Source organism: Bombina bombina, chromosome 4 (assembly GCF_027579735.1).
Source record: "Bombina bombina isolate aBomBom1 chromosome 4, aBomBom1.pri, whole genome shotgun sequence".
Classification (NCBI taxonomy): Eukaryota; Metazoa; Chordata; class Amphibia; order Anura; family Bombinatoridae; genus Bombina; species Bombina bombina.
In genome coordinates this window covers 262,494,027-262,521,521 of record NC_069502.1, presented here as the reverse complement: position 1 = coordinate 262,521,521, position 27,495 = coordinate 262,494,027, and the positions used below count along the sequence as shown (strand labels likewise).

Genomic DNA, 27,495 nt, shown 5'->3' with positions numbered 1-27,495 from the left:
TTTCGGGACGGAAATTATCTCTAGAATCTTAAGCCTATACATATGTCCCACAGCCAGGGTCAGGGCCAATGGCACATTAGCTAAAAGCATTAAAATTATGAATGCAATAAAACAGAATTATCCATTTCCCACTCACTTTTTATATTAACTATGGAGACAATTGCTGCAAAGATTAGAAAATATCAGAAGGTACATGGCCTTAAACTCAGACCAAATTAATACAAGTTGACCTTATTTGCAGACGATGTTCTAGTAACCCTTACCTCTCCACAGTCCTCACTGCAGGTCATAATAAGATAATTTGATAGGTTTGGGAGTCTCTCTAATTTCTTAGTTAACCCACAAAAATCTTAGCTACTAAATGTCAATCTCAAAAAAGATCCCATTTGTATCTGTCCATACAAGTTACAGACGTCCCACATAAAATACTTGGGCATTAATGTAACGTCTTATCCCTAAAATATTATTGATTTTAACTACAATTTCCTCATAGCAGGAGTGAAAAAAGACCTGAAGCGATGAAAAGTAAGACCCCTCTCTTTGTGGGGCTGGGTGCAACCTCTGAAAATGACAATCCTCCCACACATTCTCTATGTCATACAGGCAGTTCCTATTAGGCTCTCCACTGACTTTATTTCCTGCTTCAAAGTCTGTCTAAACAGATTTATATTGGGTAAGATTAAGCTCATAATTAATAGAGCCACTATTTACAGATCAACGTCAGAAGGCGGCTTAGGAGCGTCAGACCTAGCCTCTTACTACAAAGCAATCATCTTGCAGAGGGTTGACTGGCATAGGGGTGTGATTCTAAAGCGTGGGTCACCATTGATACCCACCTCTTCCAAACAAATGATGCTGGCCCACTGTGCTGGGTTCCAGAAGAGTACAGGCCTGATGTGATCAATGAATATGATCTCAGCTGACATATTTTTCAAGGTTAGGTTGAATAGCTGAAATTTTCCTTTGGTATTTCCACCCCTAGATCTGCCCTGTCACAGATTTCCATTAATGCAGAATTCTTGGGGGGACCAGTCCCCGTCTACATTAAGAAGAGAGACAAAGGAGCTACAACTCCTATCTACAATATACTCTGGAAATCTTAAGTATTGGGCAGACTTGGAGAATTTAGTGGGTGGGAAATGTTCCCATTGGTTAAAGTAGGTCAAGCTCCAGACTTTCCTACTCCTTTCGAGCACTTGTGCCTTGTTCTCTCCCCACTCAAAAGAACCATAGCCCTCTTAAGAACATTCCTTTAAAGACATAATGCTACCCCTTACCCTTTAAAAACCAAATCATGGCATAAATACTTAGGATATGACATAGAAGAGAAGGACTGGTTTAAAATATTTAACAACACAAGAAGCTCTTCCTCCTCCCCGCAAATTATTGAGCTAAACTTGTATCCAAAGTCAAACGGTTGCTGTGGAAATTTCTGACATATGCTCATTGTTTGGTGGGACTGCCCCATAATATTCCCTTTTTCTTTTGCATGATGTACCGAGTCCACGGATTCATCCTAACTTGTGGGATATTGTCATTCCTGACAGGAAGTAGCAAAGAGAGCACCACAGCAGAGCTGTCTATATAGCTCCCCCCTTAACTCCACCCCCCAGTCATTCTCTTTGCTGGCTCTAAGCAGGAAGAGTAAAGAGAAGAGGTGTTAAACTATTAGTTTTTATTTCATCTTCAATCAAGAGTTTGTTATTTTTAAATGGTACCGGTGTTGTACTATTTGCTCTCAGGCAGGACATAGATGAAGATTTCTGCCTGGAGGATGATGATCTTAGCATTTGTAACTAAGGTCCACTGTTGTTCCCACATGAGCTGAGGAGTACAGGAAAACTTCAGTGTGAGGAACGGTTCTTGCTATACAGCAATGAGGTATGTTCAGTCATTTTTCTGTAGAGACTGTGTTAACTCAGAAAGGCTGACAGTATCCCCATTAGGGGAAGGGGAAGCAGTAATCCTAGTATGAAAGAGGTTTAACTAGCTTGCATAAAGGGCTAAAAAATTTTTTTGGGGGGGACTCAGTTTATGTAAAATTGGTACAAATATTTGTGTGTTCTGGGAGTATTGTTTACGTTTATGGGACGTTTGCTTGAGGGGTAATTTGGCTTATTTTGGGTTTGTTATAACCCACATGGTTTTCAAACTAGGTTTGTTAGATTTGAGTATGCCCCAGTAACATCAAGTGAGGTGGGCGGGGCCTATTTTCGCGCCTCAGTTGCGCATTTAGTTATACAGACAAGCAGCAAGCAACTTCTTCTGAGGTCCTGATGATCTTCTGAGGGCCTTTTCGAAGCTTTAACCCCATATTATCGTTCCTAAGGGCAGGTAGGGCCACAGCAGAGCTGTGGCAAGGTGCTTATAAGGGTGTTTAACCGGTTTTAGACATTTTTCAATCCGTTTTTTTCATTTGGGGGTTTATTGCTTATTAACTTGTGGTGCAATCCTTCTAAAGCTTAATGGGTACACTGTTAAAATTTCAGAAAAATTTAAGCAATTTTAACCTGTTTTGCAGTTTGTGTATGCCTTTTTTTCTCTTAAAGGCACAATACCGTTTTTGAAACTTGACGCCAAGTACTTCTAATGCGTCTAATTCTTTCACCTTGCAAGATATGGCTTCAGTTATGAATACTACCCTCAGAGGTTTAATCTAAGCTGCCTGGTTTGCAAGGGAAGCGTAGTAGCTCTGGGTTAAGAACAAATGCTGAGCCTTCTGACGCTTTAGTAGCTGTATCCGATATTCCCTCACAATGTTCTGAAGTAGGTATGAGGGATTTGATGTCTGAGGGAGAGATTTCTGATTCAGGAAAGACATTCCCTCAGACAGATTCAGATATGACAGCATTTAAATTTAAGCTAGAGCACCTCCGCTTATTGCTCAGGGAGGTTTTAGCTACTCTGAATGATTGTGACCCTATTGTAGTTCCAGAGAAATTGTGTAAAATGGACAAATATTTAGAGGTTCCTGTTTACACTGATGTGTTTCCGGTCCCTAAGAGGATTTCGGACATTGTTACTAAGGAGTGGGATAAACCAGGTATTCCGTTCTCTCCCCCTCCTGTTTTTAAGAAAATGTTTCCCATTTCTGACACCATAAAGGACTCATGGCAAACGGTCCCTAAGGTGGAGGGAGCTATTTCTACCCTGGCTAAGCGTACAACTATACCTATTGAAGACAGTTGTGCTTTCATTGATCCTATGGATAAAAAATTAGAGGGTCTAAAAAGAAAAATTTTTGTTCATCAAGGTTTTCTTCTTCAACCTATAGCGTGCATTGTTCCTGTAATGACTGCAGCTGCCTTTTGGTTTGAGGCTCTAGAAGAGGCTCTTCAGGTGGAGACCCCACTAGATGATATTTTGGACAGAATTAAGGCTCTTAAGTTGGCAAATTCTTTTATTACAGACGCCGCTTTTCATCTTGCTAAATTAGCGGCTAAGAATTCAGGATTTGCCATTTTAGCGCATAGAGCGTTATGGCTTAAGTCCTGGTCAGCTGATGTGTCATCTAAATCTAAGCTTTTGTCCATCCCTTTCAAAGGTAAGACCCTATTCGGGCCTGCATTGAAAGAGATCATTTTAGACATTACTGGAGGGAAGGGTCATACCCTCCCTCAGGATAAGTCAAATAAGACTAGGACCAAACAAAATAATTTTCGTTCCTTTCGAAACTTCAAGAGTGGTCCCTATACCTCTTCCCCTGCTGCAAAGCAAGAGGGGAACTTTGCTCAATCCAAGCCAACCTGGAGACCTAATCAGGCTTGGAACAAGGGTAAACAGGCCAAAAAGCCTGCTGCTGCCACTAAGTCAGCATGAAGGGGTAGCCCCCGATCCGGGACCGGATCTAGTAGGGGGCAGACTCTCTCTCTTTGCTCAGGCCTGGGCAAGAGACGTTCAGGATTCCTGGGCAGTAGAAATTGTAACCCAGGGATACCTTCTAGATTTCAAGGATTCTCCTCCAAGGGGGAGGTTCCATCTGTCTCAATTGTCTGTAAACCCGACAAAAAGAGAGGCATTCTTACGCTGTGTAGAAGACCTTTTTACCATGGGAGTGATCTGCCCAGTTCCAAAAGCAGAACAGGGGCAGGGGTTCTACTCCAATCTGTCCCAAAAAGGAGGGAACCTTCAGACCAATTCTGGATCTCAAGATCCTAAAACATTTCCTAAGAGTTCCATCTTTCAAGATGGAGAACATTCGGACTATCTTACCATTGATCCAGGAGGGTCAATATATGACCACCGTGGACTTAAAGGATGCATATCTACACATTCCTATCCACAAAGATCATCACAAGTTCCTCAGGTTCGCCTTTCTGGACAAGCATTATCAGTTTGTGGCTCTTCCTTTTCGGGTTGGCCACGGCGCCACAAATCTTCACGAAGGTGCTAGGGTCCCTTCTGGCGGTTCTAAGGCCACGGGGCATAGCAGTGGCGCCTTATCTAGACGACATTCTAATTCAAGCGTCGTCCTTCCAACTAGCCAAGTCTCACACGGACTTAGTGTTGGCCTTTCTAAGGTCTCATGGGTAGAAAGTGAACGTAAAAAAGAGTTCTATTTCCCCCCTCACAAGAGTTTCATTTCTAGGGACTCTGATAGACTCGGTGGACATTAAAATATTTCTGATGGAGGTCAGGAAATCAAAGATTTTGTCCACCTACCGAGCTCTTCATTCCATTCCTCGGCCGTCAGTGGCTCAGTGTATGGAGGTAATCGGACTAATGGTAGCGGCAATGGACATAGTTCAGTTTGCTCGCTTGCATCTCAGACCACTGCAACTATGCATGCTCAATCAGTGGAATGGGGATTATGCGGATTTATCTCCTCAGATAAATCTGGATCAAGAGACCAGAGACTCTCTTCTTTGGTGGTTTTCACAGGATCATCTGTCCCAGGGAATGTGTTTCCGCAGGCCAGAATGGGTTATAGTGACGACAGACGACAGTCTTCTGGGCTGGGGTGCAGTCTGGAATTCCCTGAAAGTTCAGGGTTTGTGGACTCGGGAGGAGGCTCTCCTAACGATAAATATTCTGGAATTAAGAGCGATATTCAATGCTCTCCAGGCATGGCCTCAGCTGGCTTCGGCCAGATTCATCAGGTTTCAGTCGGACAACATCACGACTGTGGCTTATATCAATCATCAGGACGGAACAAAGAGTTCCTTAGAGATGATAGAGGTCTCAAGGATAATCCATTGAGCAGAGGCTCACTCTTGCCATCTGTCAGCGATCTATATCCCAGGTGTAGAGAACTGGGAGGCAGATTTTCTAAGTCGTCAGACTTTTCATCCGGGGAAGTGGGAACTCCATCCGGAGGTGTTTGCTCAGCTGGTGCGGCTATGGGGCACACCAGAGTTGGATCTGATGGCATCTCGTCAGAATGCCAAACTTCCTTGTTACGGCTCCAGGTCAAGGGATCCTCAGGCTGTACTGATAGATGCTCTAGCAGTACCCTGGTCGTTCAACCTGGCTTATGTGTTTCCACCTTTCCCTCTCCTTCCACGTCTGATTGCCAGAATCAAACAGGAGAGAGTGTTGGTGATTTTGATAGCGCCTGCGTGGCCACGCAGGACTTGGTATGCAGACCTGGTGGACATGTCATCCCTTCCACCATGGTCTCTGCCATTGACCTTCTGATTCAAGGTCCATTCAAGCATCCAAATCTAATTTCTCTGCAACTGACTGCTTGGAGATTGAACGCTTGATTCTATCAAAGCGGGGTTTCTCTGAGTCAGTCATAAATACCTTGATTTAGGCTCGAAAGCCTGTTACCAGGAAAATTTATCATAAGATATGGCGTAAATATCTTTTTTGGTGCGAATCCAAAGGCTTCTCCTGGAGTAAAATCAGGATTCCTAGGATTTTGTCTTTTCTCCAAGAGGGATTGGAGAAAGGATTATCAGCTAGTTCTCTAAAGGGACAGATATCTGCTCTGTCTATTTTGTTGCACAAGCGTCTGGCAGATGTTCCAGACGTTCGGGCTCTTTGTCAGGCTTTAGTTAGAATTAAGCCTGTGTTTAAATCTATTGCTCCGCCATGGAGTCTAAATTTAGTTCTTAGAATTCTTCAGGGGGTTCCGTTTGAACCCATGCATTCCATAGATATTAAGCTTTTATCTTGGAAAGTTTTGTTCCTAGTTGCTATCTCTTCAGCTCGAAGAGTTTCTGAACTATCTGCATTACAATGTGACTCACCTTATCTGGTGTTCCATGCTGATAAGGTGGTTTTGCGTACCAAGCCTGGGTTCCTACCTAAGGTTGTTACTAACAGGAATATCAATCAAGAAATTGTTGCTCCTTCTTTGTGTCCTAATCCTTCTTGTAAGAAGGAACGTCTGTTGCACAACTTGGACGTGGTTCATACTTTAAAATTTTATTTGCAGGCAACCAAAGATTTTCGTCCAACATCTTCTTTGTTTGTTGTCTATTCTGGAAAGCGTAGGGGTCAAAAGGCTTCGGCGACTTCTCTTTCCTTTTGGCTGAAAAGCATCATCCGTTTGGCTTATGAGACTGCTGCACAGCAGCCTCCTGAAAGGATTACAGCTCATTCTACTAGAGCGGTAGCTTCCACATGGGCTTTTAAAAATTATGCTTCTGTTGAACAGATTTGTAAGGCTGCTACTTGGTCTTAGCCTCCGAAGAAGCAAAAGTATCAAATTTGTAAAATTTTGAAAAGGTATGAAGCGATTTTTGGGAGAAAGGTTTTGCAAACAGTGGTGCCTTCCGTTTAGGTTCCTGTCTTGTCCCTCCCTTCATCCGTGTTCTAAAACTTTGGTATTGGTATACCACAAGTTAGGATGAATCCGTGGACTCGGTACATCATGCAAAAGAAAACAAAATTTATGCTTACCTGATAAATTTCTTTCTTTTGCGATGTACCGAGTCCACGGCCCACCCTGTCTATTCAAGACAGATAGTATTTTTTTATGTAAACTTCAGTCACCTCTGCACCTTATAGTTTCTCCTTTTCTTCCTTGGCCTTCGGTCGAATGACTGGGGGGTGGAGTTAAGGAGGGAGCTATATAGACAGCTCTGCTGTGGTGCTCTCTTTGCTACTTCCTGTCAGGAAGGACACTATCCCACAAGTTAGGATGCATACAAAGAGAGAAGCGCTCTACCAGGAACGAACAACAGCTCAGTGGCTTGTTCTATGGCGATTTACCACCCGGAAGCAGCCTCTTTTAGACCAGTGTGCTTTTCACAGAAGAAAACTTTCCTGAAGTATATCAGTCTGATCCTGCCAAGTTAGGATGAATCTGTGTACTCGGTACATCGCAAAAGAAAGAAATTTATCAGGTAAGCATAAATTTTGTTTTTGTCACAAACTGAACATTTTTTTTTCAAACCTCTTTTTAGGTATTCAATTTCAGTTATTGCCTACTCTAGCACTTATAAAGAAAACTGGGTTGGGAGTGAGACTAGTGAGTTGCTACAATTGAAGGAATTTGGTTTCTTCAAAAGTCATAAACTTGGCTTCTTTCAGGAAGGGAGTTTTTATTGAGATGAGATAAAAAAATACACTGATCATAGAAATCTCACCCAGCAACACCACCCATTTAAATTTATGTGGGCCAACTCTCATCCTAAAGCTGCTCTTCTGCCCAGTCCTGACACCTCATAATAATCCCCACACACTCTCTCCATAACTCCTCCCCTTCTCTTTTATTTACTGTACTAAATCCCTGCTGACCAGCCCTAACCCTATGGTCATTCTACCAGCATGACCTAAACTTATTAAGTACACACGGTTTTCTCTTCACTTGTTCTTATGTTCTCTTATAAGCACTTATAAGTTGAGGCTAACATTAGTCAAAAGTAATATGTCGATACCCATATGTATCCAACAATTGTTACATATTTACTGTTCATTGTAATGTAGGCTTAATTATCTAAAACTTTATAATAACAGTTATATTTAAAAATGATAATAATAAAAAAATAATAAAGAATATTTTTTTTTTCCAAAAAAAGAATCACTAGTTTTAATATGACTATTTATATGCTGGTAGACAAAATAATACAAATATAAAGTAATCTTTGTTTGTTTTTTCTTGCAATTTCAATTTAGTTAAATACGTATAGATCTAGGAAAAAGTTTCCGTGCTCATGAGGATGACAAATGTCGCCCCATGAAATAGCAGCAATAGCAAAAATGATTATTCTAATTCAAAATATAAATTTACTTTTCAATAAAATAACATCCCCAAGTATTTACCATGTAGTAGGGGTGGGGAGATCAGTGGTAGTAAGGTGGATGAGATGGGCCACATCAGCACATGTTTACCTTCTGAGAAGCGGAGTATTATGGAGACAGGAGATATTTCACTACTATACCTAGTATAATGATTAGAATACAGCTGGGGCTTAGTTAATGACGTCAACGGTGACATTAGTTGCTAGGCCAAAGCATTTGGGTTCATCATCTTTTGGTTAAGTACTATGACAAAAACATAATTTATGCTTACCTGATAAATTCCTTTCTTCTGTAGTGTGATCAGTCCACGGGTCATCATTACTTCTGGGATATTACTCCTCCCCAACAGGAAGTGCAAGAGGATTCACCCAGCAGAGCTGCATATAGCTCCTCCCCTCTACGTCACTCCCAGTCATTCGACCAAGGACCAACGAGAAAGGAAAAGCCAAGGGTGAAGTGGTGACTGGAGTATAAATTAAAAAATATTTACCTGCCTTAAAAACAGGGCGGGCCGTGGACTGATCACACTACAGAAGAAAGGAATTTATCAGGTAAGCATAAATTATGTTTTCTTCTGTTAAGTGTGATCAGTCCACGGGTCATCATTACTTCTGGGATACCAATACCAAAGCAAAAGTACACGGATGACGGGAGGGATAGGCAGGCTCTTTATACAGAAGGAACCACTGCCTGAAGAACCTTTCTCCCAAAAATAGCCTCCGATGAAGCAAAAGTGTCAAATTTGGAAAATTTGGAAAAAGTATGAAGCGAAGACCAAGTTGCAGCCTTGCAAATCTGTTCAACAGAGGCCTCATTCTTGAAGGCCCAAGTGGAAGCCACAGCTCTAGTAGAATGAGCTGTAATTCTTTCAGGAGGCTGCTGTCCAGCAGTCTCATAAGCTAAACGAATTATGCTACGAAGCCAAAAAGAAAGAGAGGTAGCGGAAGCTTTTTGACCTCTCCTCTGCCCAGAGTAAATGACAAACAGAGAAGACGTTTGTCGAAATTCCTTAGTTGCCTGTAAGTAAAATTTTAGAGCACGGACTACATCCAGGTTGTGCAGTAGACGTTCCTTCTTTGAAGAAGGATTTGGGCATAAAGAAGGAACAACAATCTCTTGATTGATATTCCTGTTAGTAACTACCTTAGGTAAGAACCCAGGTTTAGTACGCAGGACTACCTTATCCGAATGAAAAATCAAATAAGGAGAATCACAATGTAAGGCTGATAATTCAGAGACTCTTCGAGCCGAGGAAATAGCCATTAAAAATAGAACTTTCCAAGATAACAACTTTATATCAATGGAATGAAGGGGTTCAAACGGAACGCCCTGTAAAACATTAAGAACAAGGTTTAAACTCCATGGTGGAGCAACAGTTTTAAACACAGGCTTAATTCTGGCCAAAGCCTGACAAAAAGCCTGGACGTCAGGAACTTCTGACAGACGTTTGTGTAACAGAATGGACAGAGCTGAGATCTGTCCCTTTAATGAACTAGCAGATAAACCCTTTTCTAAACCTTCTTGTAGAAAAGACAATATCCTAGGAATCCTAACCTTACTCCAAGAGTAACCTTTGGATTCACACCAATATAGGTATTTACGCCATATCTTATGGTAAATCTTTCTGGTAACAGGTTTCCTAGCCTGTATTAAGGTATCAATAACTGACTCAGAAAATCCACGTCTTGATAAAATCAAGCGTTCAATTTCCAAGCAGTCAGCTTCAGAGAAGTTAGATTTTGATGTTTGAAGGGACCCTGTATCAGAAGGTCCTGTTTCAGAGGTAGAGACCAAGGTGGACAGGATGACATGTCCACCAGGTCTGCATACCAAGTCCTGCGTGGCCACGCAGGTGCTATTAGAATCATTGATGCTCTCTCTTGTTTGATTCTGGCAATCAATCGAGGAAGCAACGGGAAGGGTGGAAACACGTAAGCCATCCTGAAGTCCCAAGGTGCTGTCAGAGCATCTATCAGGACTGCTCCTGGATCCCTGGATCTGGACCCGTAACGAGGAAGCTTGGCGTTCTGTCGAGACGCCATGAGATCTATCTCTGGTTTGCCCCAACGTCGAAGTATTTGGCAAAGACCTCCGGATGAAGTTCCCACTCCCCCGGATGAAAAGTCTGACGACTTAAGAAATCCGCCTCCCAGTTCTCCACTCCCGGGATGTGGATTGCTGACAGGTGGCAAGAGTGAGACTCTGCCCAGCAAATTATCTTTGATACTTCCATCATAGCTAGGGAGCTTCTTGTCCCTCCCTGATGGTTGATGTAAGCTACAGTCGTGATGTTGTCCGACTGAAACCTGATGAACCCCCGAGTTGTCAACTGGGGCCAAGCCAGGAGGGCATTGAGAACTGCTCTCAATTCCAGAATGTTTATTGGCAGGAGACTCTCCTCCTGACTCCATTGTCCCTGAGCCTTCAGAGAATTCCAGACGGCACCCCAACCTAGAAGGCTGGCGTCTGTTGTTACAATTGTCCAGTCTGGTCTGCTGAATGGCATCCCCCTGGACAGATGTGGCCGAGAAAGCCACCATAGAAGAGAATTTCTGGTCTCTTGATCCAGATTCAGAGAAGGGGATAAGTCTGAGTAATCCCCATTCCACTGACTTAGCATGCACAGTTGCAGTGGTCTGAGGTGTAAGCGTGCAAAGGGTACTATGTCCATTGCCGCTACCATTAAGCCGATTACCTCCATGCATTGAGCCACTGACGGGTGTTGAATGGAATGAAGGGTGCGGCAAGCACTTTGAAGTCTTGTTAGCCTGTCCTCTGTCAGGTAAATCTTCATTTCTACAGAATCTATAAGAGTCCCCAGGAAGGGAACTCTTGTGAGTGGAACGAGTGAACTTTTCTTTTCGTTCACCTTCCATCCATGTGACCTTAGAAATGCCAGCACTAACTCTGTATGAGACTTGGCAGTTTGAAAGCTTGAAGCTTGTATCAGAATGTCGTCTAGGTATGGAGCTACCGAGATTCCCCGCGGTCTTAGTACCGCCAGAAGAGCACCCAGAACCTTTGTGAAGATTCTTGGAGCTGTAGCCAATCCGAATGGAAGAGCCACAAACTGGTAATGCCTGTCTAGGAAGGCAAACCTTAGGTACCGATAATGATCTTTGTGAATCGGTATGTGAAGGTAAGCATCTTTTAAATCTACAGTGGTCATGTATTGACCCTCTTGGATCATAGGTAAAATTGTCCGAATAGTCTCCATCTTGAATGATGGAACTCTTAGGAATTTGTTTAGGATCTTTAAGTCCAGGATTGGTCTGAAAGTTCCCTCTTTTTTGGGAACCACAAACAGATTTGAGTAAAACCCCTGTCCCTGTTCCGATCGTGGAACTGGATGGATTACTCCCATTAACAAGAGCTCTTGTACGCAGCGTAGAAACGCCTCTTTCTTTGTCTGGATTGTTGACAATCTTGACAGATGAAATCTCTCTCTTGGAGGAGAGTATTTGAAGTCCAGAAGGTATCCCTGAGATATTATCTCTAGCGCCCAGGGATCCTGAACATCTCTTGCCCAAGCCTGGGCGAAGAGAGAAAGTCTGCCCCCCACTAGATCCGATCCCGGATCGGGGGCCCTCAATTCATGCTGTTTTAGGGGCAGCAGCAGGTTTCCTAGTCTGCTTGCCCTTGTTCCAGGACTGGTTAGGTTTCCAGCCTTGTCTGTAGCGAGCAACAGCTCCTTCCTGTTTTGGTGCAGAGGAAGTTGATGCTGCTCCTGCTTTGAAATTACGAAAGGAACGAAAATTAGACTGTCTAGTCTTGGCTTTGGCTTTGTCCTGAGGCAGGGCATGGCCTTTACCTCCTGTAATGTCAGCGATAATCTCTTTCAACCCGGGCCCGAATAAGGTCTGCCCTTTGAAAGGTATATTAAGCAATTTAGACTTAGAAGTAACATCAGCTGACCAGGATTTTAGCCACAGCGCCCTGCGTGCCTGAATGGCGAATCCTGAATTCTTCGCCGTAAGTTTAGTAAGATGTACTACGGCCTCCGAAATGAATGAATTAGCTAGTTTAAGGACTCTAAGCCTGTCCGTAATGTCGTCCAGAGTAGCTGAACCAATGTTCTCTTCCAGAGACTCAATCCGGAATGCCGCTGCAGCCGTGATCGGCGCAATGCATGCAAGGGGTTGCAATATAAAACCTTGTTGAACAAACATTTTCTTAAGGTAACCCTCTAACTTTTTATCCATTGGATCTGAAAAAGCACAGCTATCCTCCACCGGGATAGTGGTACGCTTAGCTAAGGTAGAAACTGCTCCCTCCACCTTAGGGACCGTTTGCCATAAGTCCCTTGTGGTGGCGTCTATTGGAAACAATTTTCTAAATATCGGAGGGGGTGAGAACGGCACACCGGGTCTATCCCACTCCTTAGTAACAATTTCAGTAAGTCTCTTAGGTATAGGAAAAACCTCAGTACTCGTCGGTACCGCAAAATATTTATCCAACCTACACATTTTCTCTGGTATTGCAACTGTGTTACAATCATTCAGAGCCGCTAACACCTCCCCTAGTAATACACGGAGGTTTTCCAGTTTAAATTTAAAATTTGAAATATCCGAATCCAGTCTGTTTGGATCAGAACCGTCACCCACAGAATGAAGTTCTCCGTCCTCATGTTCTGCCACCTGTGACGCAGTGTCTGACATGGCCCTAATATTATCAGCGCACTCTGTTCTCACCCCAGAGTGATCACGCTTACCTCTTAGTTCTGGTAATTTAGCCAAAACCTCAGTCATAACAGTAGCCATATCCTGTAATGTGATTTGTAATGGCCGCCCAGATGTACTCGGCGCTACAATATCACGCACCTCCCTCTGAGCGGGAGATGTAGGTACTGACACGTGAGGCGAGTTAGTCGGCATAACTCTCCCCTCGTTGTTTGGTGAAATTTGTTCAATTTGTACAGATTGACTTTTATTTAAAGTAGCATCAATACAGTTAGTACATAAATTTCTATTGGGCTCCACTTTGGCATTGCAACAAATGACACAGGTATCATCCTCTGAATCAGACATGTTTAACACACTAGCAAATAAACTTGCAACTTGGAAATACAATTCAATTAGAATAATATTAAAATGTACTGTGCCTTTAAGAAGCACAGAAGATCTATGACAGTTGAAAATTAATAAATTGAAACAGTTATAGCCTCAATCCTTGTAAACAACACAACTTTAGCAAAGGTTTAATCCCATTAGCAAAGATAACAAATTCTGAAAGCAGGAAACAAATTACAGAATAAACGTTTTTTATCTCAGTCAAACTATAATTCTCACAGCTCTGCTGAGAGAAATTACCTCCCTCAAAATAAGTTTTGAAGACCCCTGAGCTCTGTAGAGATGAACCGGATCATGCAGGGAATACAATGAGTTGCTGACTGAAATATTTGATGCATAGAAAAAGCGCCAAAAAACGGCCCCTCCCCCTCACACACAGCAGTGAGGGAGAACAGAAACTGTCAGAAAAACAGATTAAGCAACTGCCAAGTGGAAAAATAGTGCCCAAACATTTATTCACACAGTACCTCATCAAATGAAAACGATTTTACATTCCAGCAAAAACGTTAAACATAATCTCTAGTTATTAAACAGCTTTATGTATTTCTTACAGTGTAATTCTAGTGAAGTACCATTCCCCAGAATACTGAAGTGTAAAGTATACATACATGACATTATATCGGTATGGCAGGATTTTCTCATCAATTCCATTGTCAGAAAATAAAAACTGCTACATACCTCTATGCAGATTCATCTGCCCGCTGTCCCCTGATCTGAAGTTTACCTCACTCCTCAGATGGCCGAGAACAGCAACATGATCTTAACTACTCCGGCTAAAATCATAGCAAAACTCTGGTAGATTCTTCTTCAAACTCTGCCAGAGAGGTAATAACACACTCCGGTGCTATTTTAAAATAACAAACTTTTGATTGAAGATATAAAACTAAGTATAATCACCATAGTCCTCTCACACATCCTATCTAGTCGTTGGGTGCAAGAGAATGACTGGGAGTGACGTAGAGGGGAGGAGCTATATGCAGCTCTGCTGGGTGAATCCTCTTGCACTTCCTGTTGGGGAGGAGTAATATCCCAGAAGTAATGATGACCCGTGGACTGATCACACTTAACAGAAGAAATAATTTGTTTCATGTTTTTAGCATTTCCTGCATTTTGCCCCATGGTTGAGTGCAGGCTAATCTCTCTTGCTGCGTTTTTGTCAGTAACAGTCGGTGCCTGACCTTGAACTTTGGCTTCCTGCTTCTTAGTGCTTTGCTTTACCCAGTTGCCACTTTTGAATAGGGCTTTCTTTAGAATCGAGTTTAATTCCTACCAAGAACCTTAACTAATTATCTACGATCATTCTCACCTATGCCTGGACATTGTTCTGACAAACCTATAACTACACCTTCAGCTACTAACATTTCTGTTAACTTAAATCTATATTACAACTACTGGTAATAGATAAAACATTTATAGCTATAAAGATATATAGGTGAATCCTGATTTACATTTTGTGCGAAGCTGATTTAAACAAGCGGCAGATATGGGATTTCTTTAGATACAAAGTAACACAATAACACCATACTATTAAAGTTTACTTCCCAATTTAATCATCACTCGTTATTTCTGTATGTATCATATATTTATAAAATATATGTATAATATAATGGAAAACCATGGGGTAGTAACAGGTGGTGGTAGAACAGCAGAAAATGACCACATATGGAAGGTGCATGAAACATGGTCACAGTACCACAATGTACTAATAACATTTATGAGATCAACATACCATTATTATTTCAAACATCAGAAGCTACTGTTAAGACATAACTATACAGGAATTGAAATAGGTTAACAGAGATTTTCAATTCATCCTGTAAGAGATTTCTTAGTCTCTGGTTTATATATAATACATAATATATTTGTTATTTAGATGTACAATAAAGAAGGTTTTGCTAGGTAGGTCTCTTACCTTGGCTTGCTTTGCTTTAAGCATGTTGTCCCAATAAGAAATAGGTTTATTCTCAAGCTGTTTTGCAGGAATACAGTCCTGTATAACACGTTCCACGGTTTCATCTTTAATCTGCGCTCCAAATTTAATGTAATAGTGTTTCGCCATCAACTCTACAAGGTCATCTTCCTGCAAGATAATTAGTATTCATTTTGTATAATTAACCTAATGCAGAGGAAACAGCTCTATTCAATTTACACTGTACATGTTTGCATCCAAGGCAACGAGCACTCAAAAGTATGCTTTATGGTGTTCCAGCAATCGTGGGCAAAGTATGGAGGCAGCAAATGTAAGTTTCAACTAACATATGTTTTCCTGTACTGTAGTCCTCATAGGGTCACTGAAGTGATACATCATTTTAAAGAGATCAGTTAAAGCATTGTTTTTAAACTAATTAATTTAAATTTATTTATGGACAGCAACAAATCTGGCTTTAATATGCAGTGATCCTTTTTTCTTAACATAATGCCTAAGTGGAACTATGACTGCTCGTTAGTTGCATTAAGGATTCCACAAGACAGCAAAACATTTACAGGAGGCCACAGTTTTGATTGTTCAGTCTTGGTAACAATTTTATGGGGTATATATTTTTCCAAACAGGAATTCTGCATGTATTTTTTTTATATGAAAAAGGCAAATCAAGGTCCAAGCAACTGTTATAAATTCCATGGGAGATATTTTGGAGTCTCAGGTTACTGGCAATGTATTTGAAGTTCAAAATGGCAATCAGGGCCAATAAGATGTTAATATATTAACAGACCTCAGTGATGCTGGACCTGACCACATTATCTGCTACTTAGGTAGGATATACACATGTCCTGCTTTTGAAGACTCATCCAAACAAAAAATACTGTTATAATTCTTACTTTCTCACAACGATACTCCCCAAAACGCAGCCCTCGAATAACTTGGTTGTAGATAAGCTCTGTGCTGACAGGATCTTCTGTGGGGTCATGCCAAGGAGTGAAGATCTCTTTACGGAAAAACAGACGCCAAGGAGCATGTTTCTCCTGCTCCCCCTGATCCTTGGCCAACTGCTCACACTGTGATATGCCATCCATTAAGTGCTCTACCCCACTGCCCAATGACCAGACCTAGGTGGTGAGGATAAAGAGGTATTACAAGCACATATACAAAGTGGCTTATTTAATAACCTTTCAGAGCAAACAAACTAGCCAACACAAAATATATTTGAACATCAGGAATAAAGGGAGATAAAGTAGAAACTAAGACAAGTAACTACATGCAAGACAGGGATTTCAGCACAGCATTTTATTTAATTTTCCAGTGGTCAAAGAAGTTAACCTCATTTTATAGATACCACAGTGCTTTCAAGATCGTGCATCCACATAACAGACAGGGTACCTAAAAATTCATAAAAAGACAAATGAACCATAAGTGTACTCGACAGCAAATACACGTTGCAGACCTCCATACCATTATATAGGGAAATATAAAACCACATTCCCAATTTGCTAACTGAACAACACCTCCACTAGAGGATAGCTGCGCCTTAGACGCATTAATCGGCTATCATATTGATCCATGAGGATCCATGTCTGTTATTAACACTTTAGATGTCCTAATCAATGCATACAATTCAATTACATAAATAGGAACATGCACATAAGAGAAACTAATGGTCCGGTATGATAACAGAGACTAGGGGGTTGTGTACAACACCTACTTCAGAGGACACCACTATCTCAAGTATAGTATTAGGTGTCATGAATTATAATTAAATAACATGATCTATGTACACACTCCCAAAGCGAGTCTAGTTTATACCATAGCTATAATTGATGATAATAACAGTAGTGGTATATAAAACATTGTTATCAAAATGGCAGCAAGAAATGGGGGAGAAGTGAAGTGAACAGTTCATATATTCCCGGTAGTGAACCTGGAACTATAGCTCTTCATGTCGATTGCAAGGACTTAGGTGTGAAAAAGGTCCCAATAACAGTTCACATACTTCGGTTTGTGACTCCATATACATTACGTGTTTCACCATGTGCTAGCCGAACAATGTCCGTAAGCAAGAAAAGGCAAAGTTTTTTTTATCATAAATACGAACGTGACGACTTATCTCCTCCGTAATGCCGATTTAGGATTCCAACGGTTCGTTTTTCAAACAGGCACGGCCATCGAAGGCAGGCGTTGAGCCTATGGTGATCCTCCTTAGTTGCTGCACACTCGGAACTTGTGTAGCCGTCTGTAAAGTCTGCAACAGAGTATCTCACTTCGAGAACGTCACTGCTGACGCGCGTTTCACCCCCCACGTGACACTACGTCATTGGGGTTTCCTCAGGGCAAACGGTTATTCGCTTGATGACTCAGTTGGTCTTTTTACCGTGCATGATTCAATGCGATTGGATAACGCTTTTATGCTTTCAACCAATAGATAAAGCGGCCTTTAAACATGCCTCCCTGCAATATGAAGGCTGTAGAACTCATGAAGCCAGGGAGAGGAACATCCTTCAGGCATTAAGAGATTAGACCCAAGTTAGCCTCAGTTGCAGCGGGAGTCCCTGATGCGGGTAAAGCTCAGTCCTGTGCTGAGCCTACTCACGGATCCGCTCTGGATCATCCAGGCCTGGAAGGAAGGCCAAATCGCTGCCTTACAAAAATGTTCAGAACACCGCCCCAGTGGAGAGAGCTGTAATTCCCTCAGGAGGCTGCTGTCCAGAAGGCTCATATGCCCTACGATAACACTTCTCAACCAGAGAACAGAAGTGGCGAAAAACTTACTGGCTTATATGTATAACTAGAAAAACAACAAACAATACAGGGGACTGACAAAGTCCCTTGTAGCCTGTAAAGAAAATATAAGGTCCGGAACAACAGCTAAGTTGCGCAGCCGACGAACCTTATGAGAAGACGGAGTAGGACAGAGAAAAAGGAACAACAAGTTTCTGACTAAAATCTCTGTTCGAAACAACCTTAGGAAGAAAAACAACTGGTTCGAAGAACTGCCTTATCAACCAAAATACAAGATAAGGAAACCACACTGCAAATCTGAGAGTTTGGAAACCCTGTGAGCAGAAGAAAAACAAAACTATCCAAGATAACACTATGGAATGTCTATGGAATGTGTAGGCTCAAAAGGGCATCCTTAAACATAATCAATCAGGCTGTGGAAGCAGTCACTAGCACCATGCCCAAAAAGAGTGCTGGATCAGATCCAGCTGTTAGACCTAAGGGTACAGGGAGCAAATACAAACCTAGTGAGTCGATTACCCCTCAAAGTCATAATCTTGAAAGAGGAGGGAGTGACACCAGGGATACTAACTTTGCTAAACCTATTAATTCTGATATTGGTCAGGAGCATTTGCAACAGGTTTTTTCTTTGCCACAGAACAAACCGGACAGAGGGGGGACAGTAGGTCAAGAGAAAACAGGATACAAGCTGAGGGAGACGAGACATCAGACGAAATACAAATAACACGTGTCATAAACTTAGCTGATATAGTCCTGACGGATGCCAAGCTGCGTGTATTGAGTCTTGGTCTGGGATTTGTGCCCACAACTAATTTTAATTTATTTAGGACAGTGATAGATGTGAATCGGTTAATCCGTAACATCACACTTAAGGGCCACTTCTCAGGAGAAGACACAATGCCATCTATTTCAAGACAGTCTACACAATGGGTTACCACTAATTTAAATACCAACTTGACTTTCTCTGAGTCATGTGACCTGATCTCACTTAACACTCTTCTTGTTGAAGGGGATGTGCTGGATGCTCTATTAAACACTAACCGTGTGAGAGGTTTGAAGCCACCCTCAAGGTTTTACCCCATACACAGTAGGGGTCATATTGTGGAAAACTTTTATAGAAGAGTGGAAGGTGATCTCAGGGCACTTGCCGACCGTACCAAAAAGTCAGTTGATAATCTGGATAAGACTGAAAAGGAGGCTTTAGCACTTCTGGCCAGCAATCAAAATATTGTTATAAGGAATGCAGACAAGGGTGGCTCGGTAGTGGTACTTAATAAGGCTGACTATATAGGTGAAGCTATGCGCCAGCTTGATGACAATCACTGTTACTCTGAGCTATCTGTCAACCCCACTTGTCATTTTCAGAGAGAATTGATGCACCTTCTGGATGAGGGAGTTGAAAAAGGCTACATTGATAGAGATACTGCAGCCTATATTTATGTGGAACATTCAGTCACACCTGTATTCCACCACCTCCCGAAGGTGAACAAGTCTCTTGTAAACTTCAAAGGTCGTCCAATCGTTAGTGGCATTGGGTCACTTTTTGAACACCTCTCCCAATGGTTGGACATGATACTACATCTCTTTGTGGAGGCCTTACCCAGCTTTCTGAGGGATACCAAGCACCTAATGAATTTGATGTATGATGTTACCTGGAAAGATGGTATACATCTATGGGCCACTGTGGATGTAACAGCCCTGTACTCCTCCATACCACATCCCAAAGGGATGGAAGCACTATCATTTTTTCTGGTCCTCCTTTACAGTAGGTTTTCAGGATTATGTTTTGCGAGTGTCTGAGTTTTTGTTGGCTCATAATTTTTTTGAGTTTGAAGGTAACTTTTGTCTCCAAAGGTGTGGGACAGCTATGGGGGCTAAATTTGCCCCCTCCTATGCCAACCTGTTTATGGGTTGGTGGGAGCTGTCCCACATCTTTGGAGATAATAATTAATTTCGCAATTGCATTACCTTTTACCGTCGTTTTATCGACGATTTGATTTTTGTATGGGACGGTAGCTTAAAATACTTGGAACTGTTCGTGAAAGAGCTAAATACTAATGACATAGGCCTTAAATTTACTAGTGAGATCCAACAATACAGTATTAACTTTCTAAATGTGGTGCTGAGTGGTAGTCCTGATGGCTCAGTGAAAACTAATCTTTTTAGAAAGCCTATATCAGGTAATTCTTTACTGCATGCCAGGAGCTGCCACCCCAAACATGTACCGTATGCAATAGCGAAGGGGCAGCTCATGAGGATGAAATGGAATTGTTCTGACGCTAGAGAGTGTGAGGTACAAATGACAGAACTGAGAAGGCGCCTTACTCAGAGAGGCTACTCTAATAAAGTAGTGGCCAGGGCACAGAGAGAGGTCAACAAAATAAGTAGACATGATCTGCTCAAAGATAGACAGCTGGATAATAAGAAAGTTCATAAAGGTGTAACATTTGTTACAGAATATAGCACAAAATATGAGGAGATTTGTAACATCGTCAAACATCATTTTGGTATGTTGATTGCTGATGATAGGCTTATACAGTGTGTCAGAGAAGGGCTTAGGTGCTCGTATCGATGAAATAGAACATTGGGTAATATTCTATCCCCCACTGTCCTACCTAAGTCCATCTCCTCAGGTAGTGCTTGGCTTACCAGTAAAGGCTCCTACAAATGTGGCAGCTCTAGATGTGGAGCATGTGACTACCTAATTGTGTCAGACAGTTTCCGGTCCACTGTCACTGGTAGGTGCTACGAAGTAAACTTTTGTCTTAATTGCACCTCAACATTTGTTATATATTGTATAACTTGTACATTATGTGGAAAACAATATGTTGGGCTCACTACCAGAGACATTAGGACAAGGATTAGGGAACATCTATCCGCTATCAGAGTGGGTAAAGCGACTACCCCTTTGGTATACCATTTTGCTCAAACTCACAAAAAAAACCTGACTAGCTTCTCCTGGCAGCCCATAGATATGGTGCTTAGACCTAAGAGAGGAGGTGATCGGGAAGTTGCATTAAGCAAGAGAGAGATGCTATGGATTTTTGAACTGGAAACCAGAATCCCAAATGGATTGAACTCTGAGTTTGATCTCATCAATTATTGGGAGTAATCCATTTGTTAAATAATAAACCATATTTAAAACAAATAATATTAATAATTCTTAGGACCCTTCCTGATTACCTCCTCTCTCTCTCTCTCTCTCTCTCTTTCTCTCTCTCCTTTCTTTCCACTAGCTGTTGAAAATGCGTTCCTGAATGCTCCATTATAAAATCCTGTATACTATGGCCCCCAATATATGTTGGTCATATCAGAATGAATATGCATATACATTAGCCTATTCTAATGTGGTATTTACTAGGAAGATATGAGCATGTATATATGTAGATAGCTTTTTTTAGTCGATATTTTGTAGAAAATAATTTCTATGCAACTAGTGGATATAGGATTGCTGATACATGCACATATAGTTTTGAATACATGGTATATTCTTGATATATATATATGTAAGTATGTATGTATGTATGGATTAACAAACCATCTCTATATATACTTCTTTGATACCCTCTTGCTGAGTGTTCACGAGTCTAATCTGTTTGATAATTCATGTTTACACTTATATATATCTATATTATATTTGTTTGGAAGATGGTATTTCCATTTGTTGCCGAAACACGTAAGCCTTGCCAGCCAGAGGTACCCTATCTCTAGTTTGTAATGACATCCTGCATGTCCTAATCTTTTACTTGCCAATAAAGGTTAAGTTTTATTTCTAATGCTCTCGCCTTCTTCTTTGTGGATAGGCTCAAACTAAGACTGACTAAAAACTTTAAGAACAAAGTAAAGGCTCCAAAGGAGCAACTGACTTAAACACAGTCTTGATTCCGACCAGGACCTGAAGGTGATTGTACATCTGAGCAGCAGAATGGCAAGAGCTGAATCTGACCCTTGAGAGCACTAACAAATAACCCACTTCTCAGGCCTACCTGGATGAAAGAGAAGATCCTTGGGGTCCTGTAAAATAGACATCCGGTGCCAGCAGCTGGATGCGAACCAACATAATTTGAGTTGCAAGGCACAAAGCTAACCACTAGGCTACATAGGATGCTTTCATATCTTATAAAAAATATTTCTAGGGATAGGCTTTCGACCCTGAATCGTGGTCTTAAGAACCGATTCAAACGATCCACGATTAGCTAAAAACAAGAGAACAATCTCCAAGTAGACAGCTTCAGAGAAATGATATTTGGATGACGGAAGGCTCCAAAGTAAAGGCTCCAAAGGAGCAACTGGCTTAAACACAGTCTTGATTCCGACCAGGACCTGAAGGTGATTGTACATCTGAGCAGCAGAATGGCAAGCGCTGAATCTGACCCTTGAGGGCACTAACAAATAACCCACTTCTCAGGCCTACCTGGATGAAAGAGAAGATCCTTGGGGTCCTGTAAAATAGACATCCGGTGCCAGCAGCTGGATGCGAACCAACATAATTTGAGTTGCAAGGCACAAAGCTAACCACTAGGCTACATAGGATGCTTTCATATCTTATAAAAAATATTTCTAGGGATAGGCTTTCGACCCTGAATCGTGGTCTTAAGAACCGATTCAAACGATCCACGATTAGCTAAAAACAAGAGAACAATCTCCAAGTAGACAGCTTCAGAGAAATGATATTTGGATGACGGAAGGCTCCAAAGTAAAGGCTCCAAAGGAGCAACTGGCTTAAACACAGTCTTGATTCCGACCAGGACCTGAAGGTGATTGTACATCTGAGCAGCAGAATGGCAAGCGCTGAATCTGACCCTTGAGGGCACTAACAAATAACCCACTTCTCAGGCCTACCTGGATAAAAGAGAAGATCCTTGGGATCCTGTAAAATAGACATCCGGCGCCAGCAGCTGAATGCGAACCAACAAACTTTGAGTTGCAAGGCACAAAGCTAACCACTAGGCTACATAGGCTGCTTTCATATCTTATAAAAAATATTTGTAGGGATAGGCTTTCGACCCTGAATCGTGGTCTTAAGAACCGATTCAAACGATCCACGATTAGCTAAAAACAAGAGAACAATCTCCAAGTAGACAGCTTCAGAGAAATTATATTTGGATGATGGAAGGACTCCCGAGGCAGAACATCCTTCCCCAGCAGAAGTCTTCATGAAGATAGAGATGACATATCTACTAGATCCACATACCAGATCCTACGAGACCACACAGGAGCCAGTAGAAACTAATGCTCTCTCCTACTTGAACCGCGGAAGGAGAACAAACAGAGAAGGAGGATATGTCAATCTGAAGTTCCAAGGAACAGCCAGAACATTTATTAAAAGGCTTGAGGCTCTCTTGACCTCAAACCGAACCTGCGTTCTGACGAGACCCCAGCAGAACCAATTCTGGAAACCCCCACTTGGGAGATAACCTGGAGAACACTCCCGGATGGGGTTCCCACTTCCCCGGGATGAGAAGTCTTACTGTTCAGAATGCTGCATCCCTGAAGTCCCTTCCATAAATGTGGGTGGCAGATGGGGTCACAGAGGCTATGTTGTCTGTCTATTACCCGATAAAATGGGCTAAAGACCACTGAGGTCAAACCATCAGAGCATTGAAAGTCGCTATCCACCTCAAAGATAAAGGGGAGATCAAACTTCTCCCGGGACCAAAGTCCCTGCGTTATAATGAGAGCAGCGAACCCGCTACCTCTTGAATGATAAGCGAGCGCTCTACTTTAAATTGGCCTAATAGCACTTTGCTGAGTCGGCCCTGCCGGGATTTGAACCTGTGACCTTGGATCTGTTAAACAGGCTTTTTGTAGTCAAGGCATTCACCAACTGAGCTACCTCACCGGCTACCATTTGAGCTAATTCCCCAGCGAGTTCTCAACGAGTCCCAGACACCTCCCCAGCCCAGCAGGCTGGTGACCACGGTCAGATGCCTAGGAAGGTCTCCAAAGCGAGAGTCCAGGGACTAAATATCTTGATGGAAAAAAAAAAAACACGGAAAGGAGACTCTTGTCGATAGATCTAGATACTCCAAGACATCTGTATAATCCCCATTCCACTGACCGAGCATGCAGAACTGCTGAGCTCTCAAACATTAATTCCTAGGTAGAATACCCATGCAGCTGGGAAAATTGAGCTCTTTACTAGCTCCACTTCCATCCGTGGAACAAAAAAAAATCAAGAAACCTCCAATGAGATCTAGTTTATCGAAAAATGGCGCCTGGACCATAGGACGTCCAGGAGGGATGCCACTGCAATCCCGAAACTGATCGCGGTCCAGAACCTTTATAAAATTCTGGGAGCTGTCGCAAAGCCATTATAGGCCCACAAACTGAAAAACATTCAGCCGGAGAGCAAAACTCAGAAATCTGAAATGATCCCTTTGAATGGAAAACTGAGTATACGCATCCTTTAGATCTAAGGCCGTTATAAACTGACCCTCTAGCACCAAAAAAAGAATGGAGCAAAGAGTCTCCATCTTAAAGGACGGTACTCCGAAAAACAAATTTAAACATTTGATGCCTAAATTAGGACAAAGGTAGTTGGAATAGAATGAAAAAGAAACTATATCCTGTTCCTAATCTGAAATTGTAACAATCCCTCCAAAGGAGGAAGATTCTGAACACATTTCAAGAACGCCTCTCTTTTATCTGGGCTACAAAGAAGCATGAGAGGAGGAACCTACTCCTGGAAAGGAGAATTCGTAACCTTGGGACACTATACCTACAGTCCCTTAGGGATCTAGAACATCTAGTATCCAGGCAAGAGAAAAAAACTGAGACAGACTGCCGCCCACAGGATCCAATCCTGTTCTGGGGCGAACCTTCATGCTGAATGATAGTTAGCTGCGGTTTTCTTTACCTACTTCAGCCTGATCCAAGACTGACTGGATATCCCAGAGAACTTGGACTGCTCCTGCTTGGAAAACAAAGGGAAAGACTTCACCTGAAGTACAAGGGAACGAAAGGCAGCAACAGAAATAAAAAAAATTGGCCTAACAGTCTTTCTGTCATTGATCTCCTTATTGAGTCCTCCAAAATGGAATCATACAAAGCTTTCCAAAAAGAAGCCGCACTTGTCCATAAGAGTTTATAAATGAGCCTCTATCCTAACTAAGGATTGAAGGTCTCTAACCAGAATAGCAATGGCTGCACCATGATATTTAAAGAAGACAGCTATTACAGACAGGCGAAGGGGTAATCCTTGACATCCCCCATCCCTGAGAAATATCTCTTAATACAAACGAAAACAGGAAAATGTTTATAAATAAATCCTAGTAAATATAGAATTCACTAGATTCTAGAGGATTGACCACGACAGGAGAGTCGAAGTTTACTAAGTAGCCAACCCCTCCTGAACAGAAAGGAGTTTAGGCTTTAATCTGAAGAGAACTACTTCAGTACCAGATAAAGGAATTACACTGTCCAAATCTGAGGTTTAACCCTCAGATGCTACCGACTATCCTGCTCATAAAACTATAAGGTCAAAATGTGTTGCAGCCACAAGCGGAGCAGAAACCTTACTATCCGATTCATAAAATAACCTCTTGCGATTTCCCTTTTAGATAGGAAAAGCAGATAAAGCCACAGATGCCAAAATACACCTGGGCAGACAATTCTGCACGCAAATAACTCCTCTAGGAGATTGAGAGGAACCGCAGGGCACTGCATGTGACAAAAAAAAAAAGGCTTGGGGCGACTGAGGAGAAAGCTGTGGCATAGCCTAAGCAGCATCATCCAGGGAGACATGAAGCTAAAATAATTTTTATAAATTAAATTATTTAAACTGAAGCTGTCACTTTAAGAATTATATATTTAGGAACAGAGCTCTGTTCCATACTAGTAAAGGAAAATTATTCACAGAAATTAAAATAGAATTTCCTTAGGTGAAGGAAATCCAATATAAACAAATGTACATTGTGATTACAGGTATAGTAAACCCATAATGCACGGATGCCCATGTAGGACATGATGCAATGAAGGTTCTGAATAATGCGCTTGCTCTCAGACATAAAAATGCTTTTACTGAAACATTCCAGTGGAACAAGAGTCACAACTTTACTACAGTTTACTACACGCTCTGATGTAATGTGCAGTGAAATTACAGAAGATAACTGACTTTGGGCACACATTTTGGAATGTAAAACATAACACTCTTAATAATAAAGTGACTTAGCCCTCTCTAGCTTCCTTTGCTATAGAGCTTGCATCCAACAAAAATCACTGCTCAGAACTCTGTTATTATTGCAATATGGCGCCTCTCCGTTCCGTATTGAGGAAAGAAGGCGGGGTCACGTGGTCCGACCCAGAGGATAAAGAAATGGAGCCGCTACGCATTACTACTGAAGAAAAAAGGCGGAGTCCTAGATCACAAAGAATGAAGCGTGTTTCATGCAACATTCCACAGCCGAAACCAGTACACAATAAAAAATAAAAGATCTGTGTAGGTGTTCATACGAACCCAGAGCCGACAATCTTGCTCTACTAGCGAAGCACCTAAAAAATATTCTCATCGCCCTATAAGTTCTTCCTACTATGAGGATTCTAAACAACATAACTATCTTAACATAAAAGAAGCTAACAAAACTGAACCCGCAATAGAGGGTTAACTCCTTTCTGACCTAAAGGATATTAACCCCTAGTCTCCATAAGAAATGCATCAGTGCCCTGCTCTCTGCAGTAAAAACCCTTACCCAAATTGAATAGCAGGGAGCCTTAACCCCTTCAGTGCCAGCCTTCTAGCCCCAGAAAAAAAGGCACTTACCTGCATTCTAGTCGTCCGGCAGTCAGACGACTCGCAAAGTTTGAGAAGATGCCGCTCCTCATAGAGACCTGTGTAAAAAGAAAGACAGAGTAAGCTTACTCAGGCTTTCTGTACCAGGGCAGCAACATGTTAGGAAAAATGCAGCAAAGTCCACTTTACAAGTTCCTAAATGCTTTAAAGCCATCACAGCCCTGCTGAAGAGACTAACGAGGAGTACAGCTAGACCCAAATTGTGATGGAAGGCCAGAGCACTCTTGCCCAGACTTCAAAATAAAAAAATCTTGATAGAAGAATCTTAATCAGGACACCTCATTACTTCACCTCTTCCTTGTACTAGAGGCAAAGAGAATGACTGGGGGTTGTGGGAAGGGAAGTGATACTTAACAGCTTTGCTGTGGTGCTCTTTGCCTCCTCCTGCTGGCCAGGAGTGATATTCCCAACAGTACTTGATTATGATCCGTGGACTCACCGTGTCATTAGAAAGAAAGGGTATGTACATGATGAGACAAGGGAATGGGGTAAGGTTGATAAAATATTAATAGTTCAGTAATTTGTTTCATCCTACTAATGATAGTTCAGAATTAAAAAATAAAATACATGCAAGAAACATTACTCAAAACAAAAGTCAACTGTCGCGAAAAATAAATTGGATAAATGATTTGAATGTGAGCTATATTTTTACACTAATTCCATGTTTGCTTTATTGTTATTTTTTTTCATTTTGTTTTCTTTTTTATAGTTTAAAAAGAGAACTGTAATACTGTTCTATTAATGTTTCCTTTTTGAAATATGACAACAGT

The 27,495-nt window shown here is 41.7% G+C and overlaps 1 protein-coding gene across 1 annotated transcript in view; it reads right to left on the bottom strand.

Moving 5' to 3' along the window:
* The window catches only part of MYO7B (myosin VIIB), a 355,055-nt gene that overhangs the window by 134,035 nt on the left and 193,525 nt on the right, over positions 1 to 27,495 (bottom strand). The window contains 2 exon segments of the mRNA XM_053711560.1: positions 15,175 to 15,342; positions 16,080 to 16,307. Coding sequence (XP_053567535.1) covers positions 15,175 to 15,342; positions 16,080 to 16,307 — 396 coding nt within the window.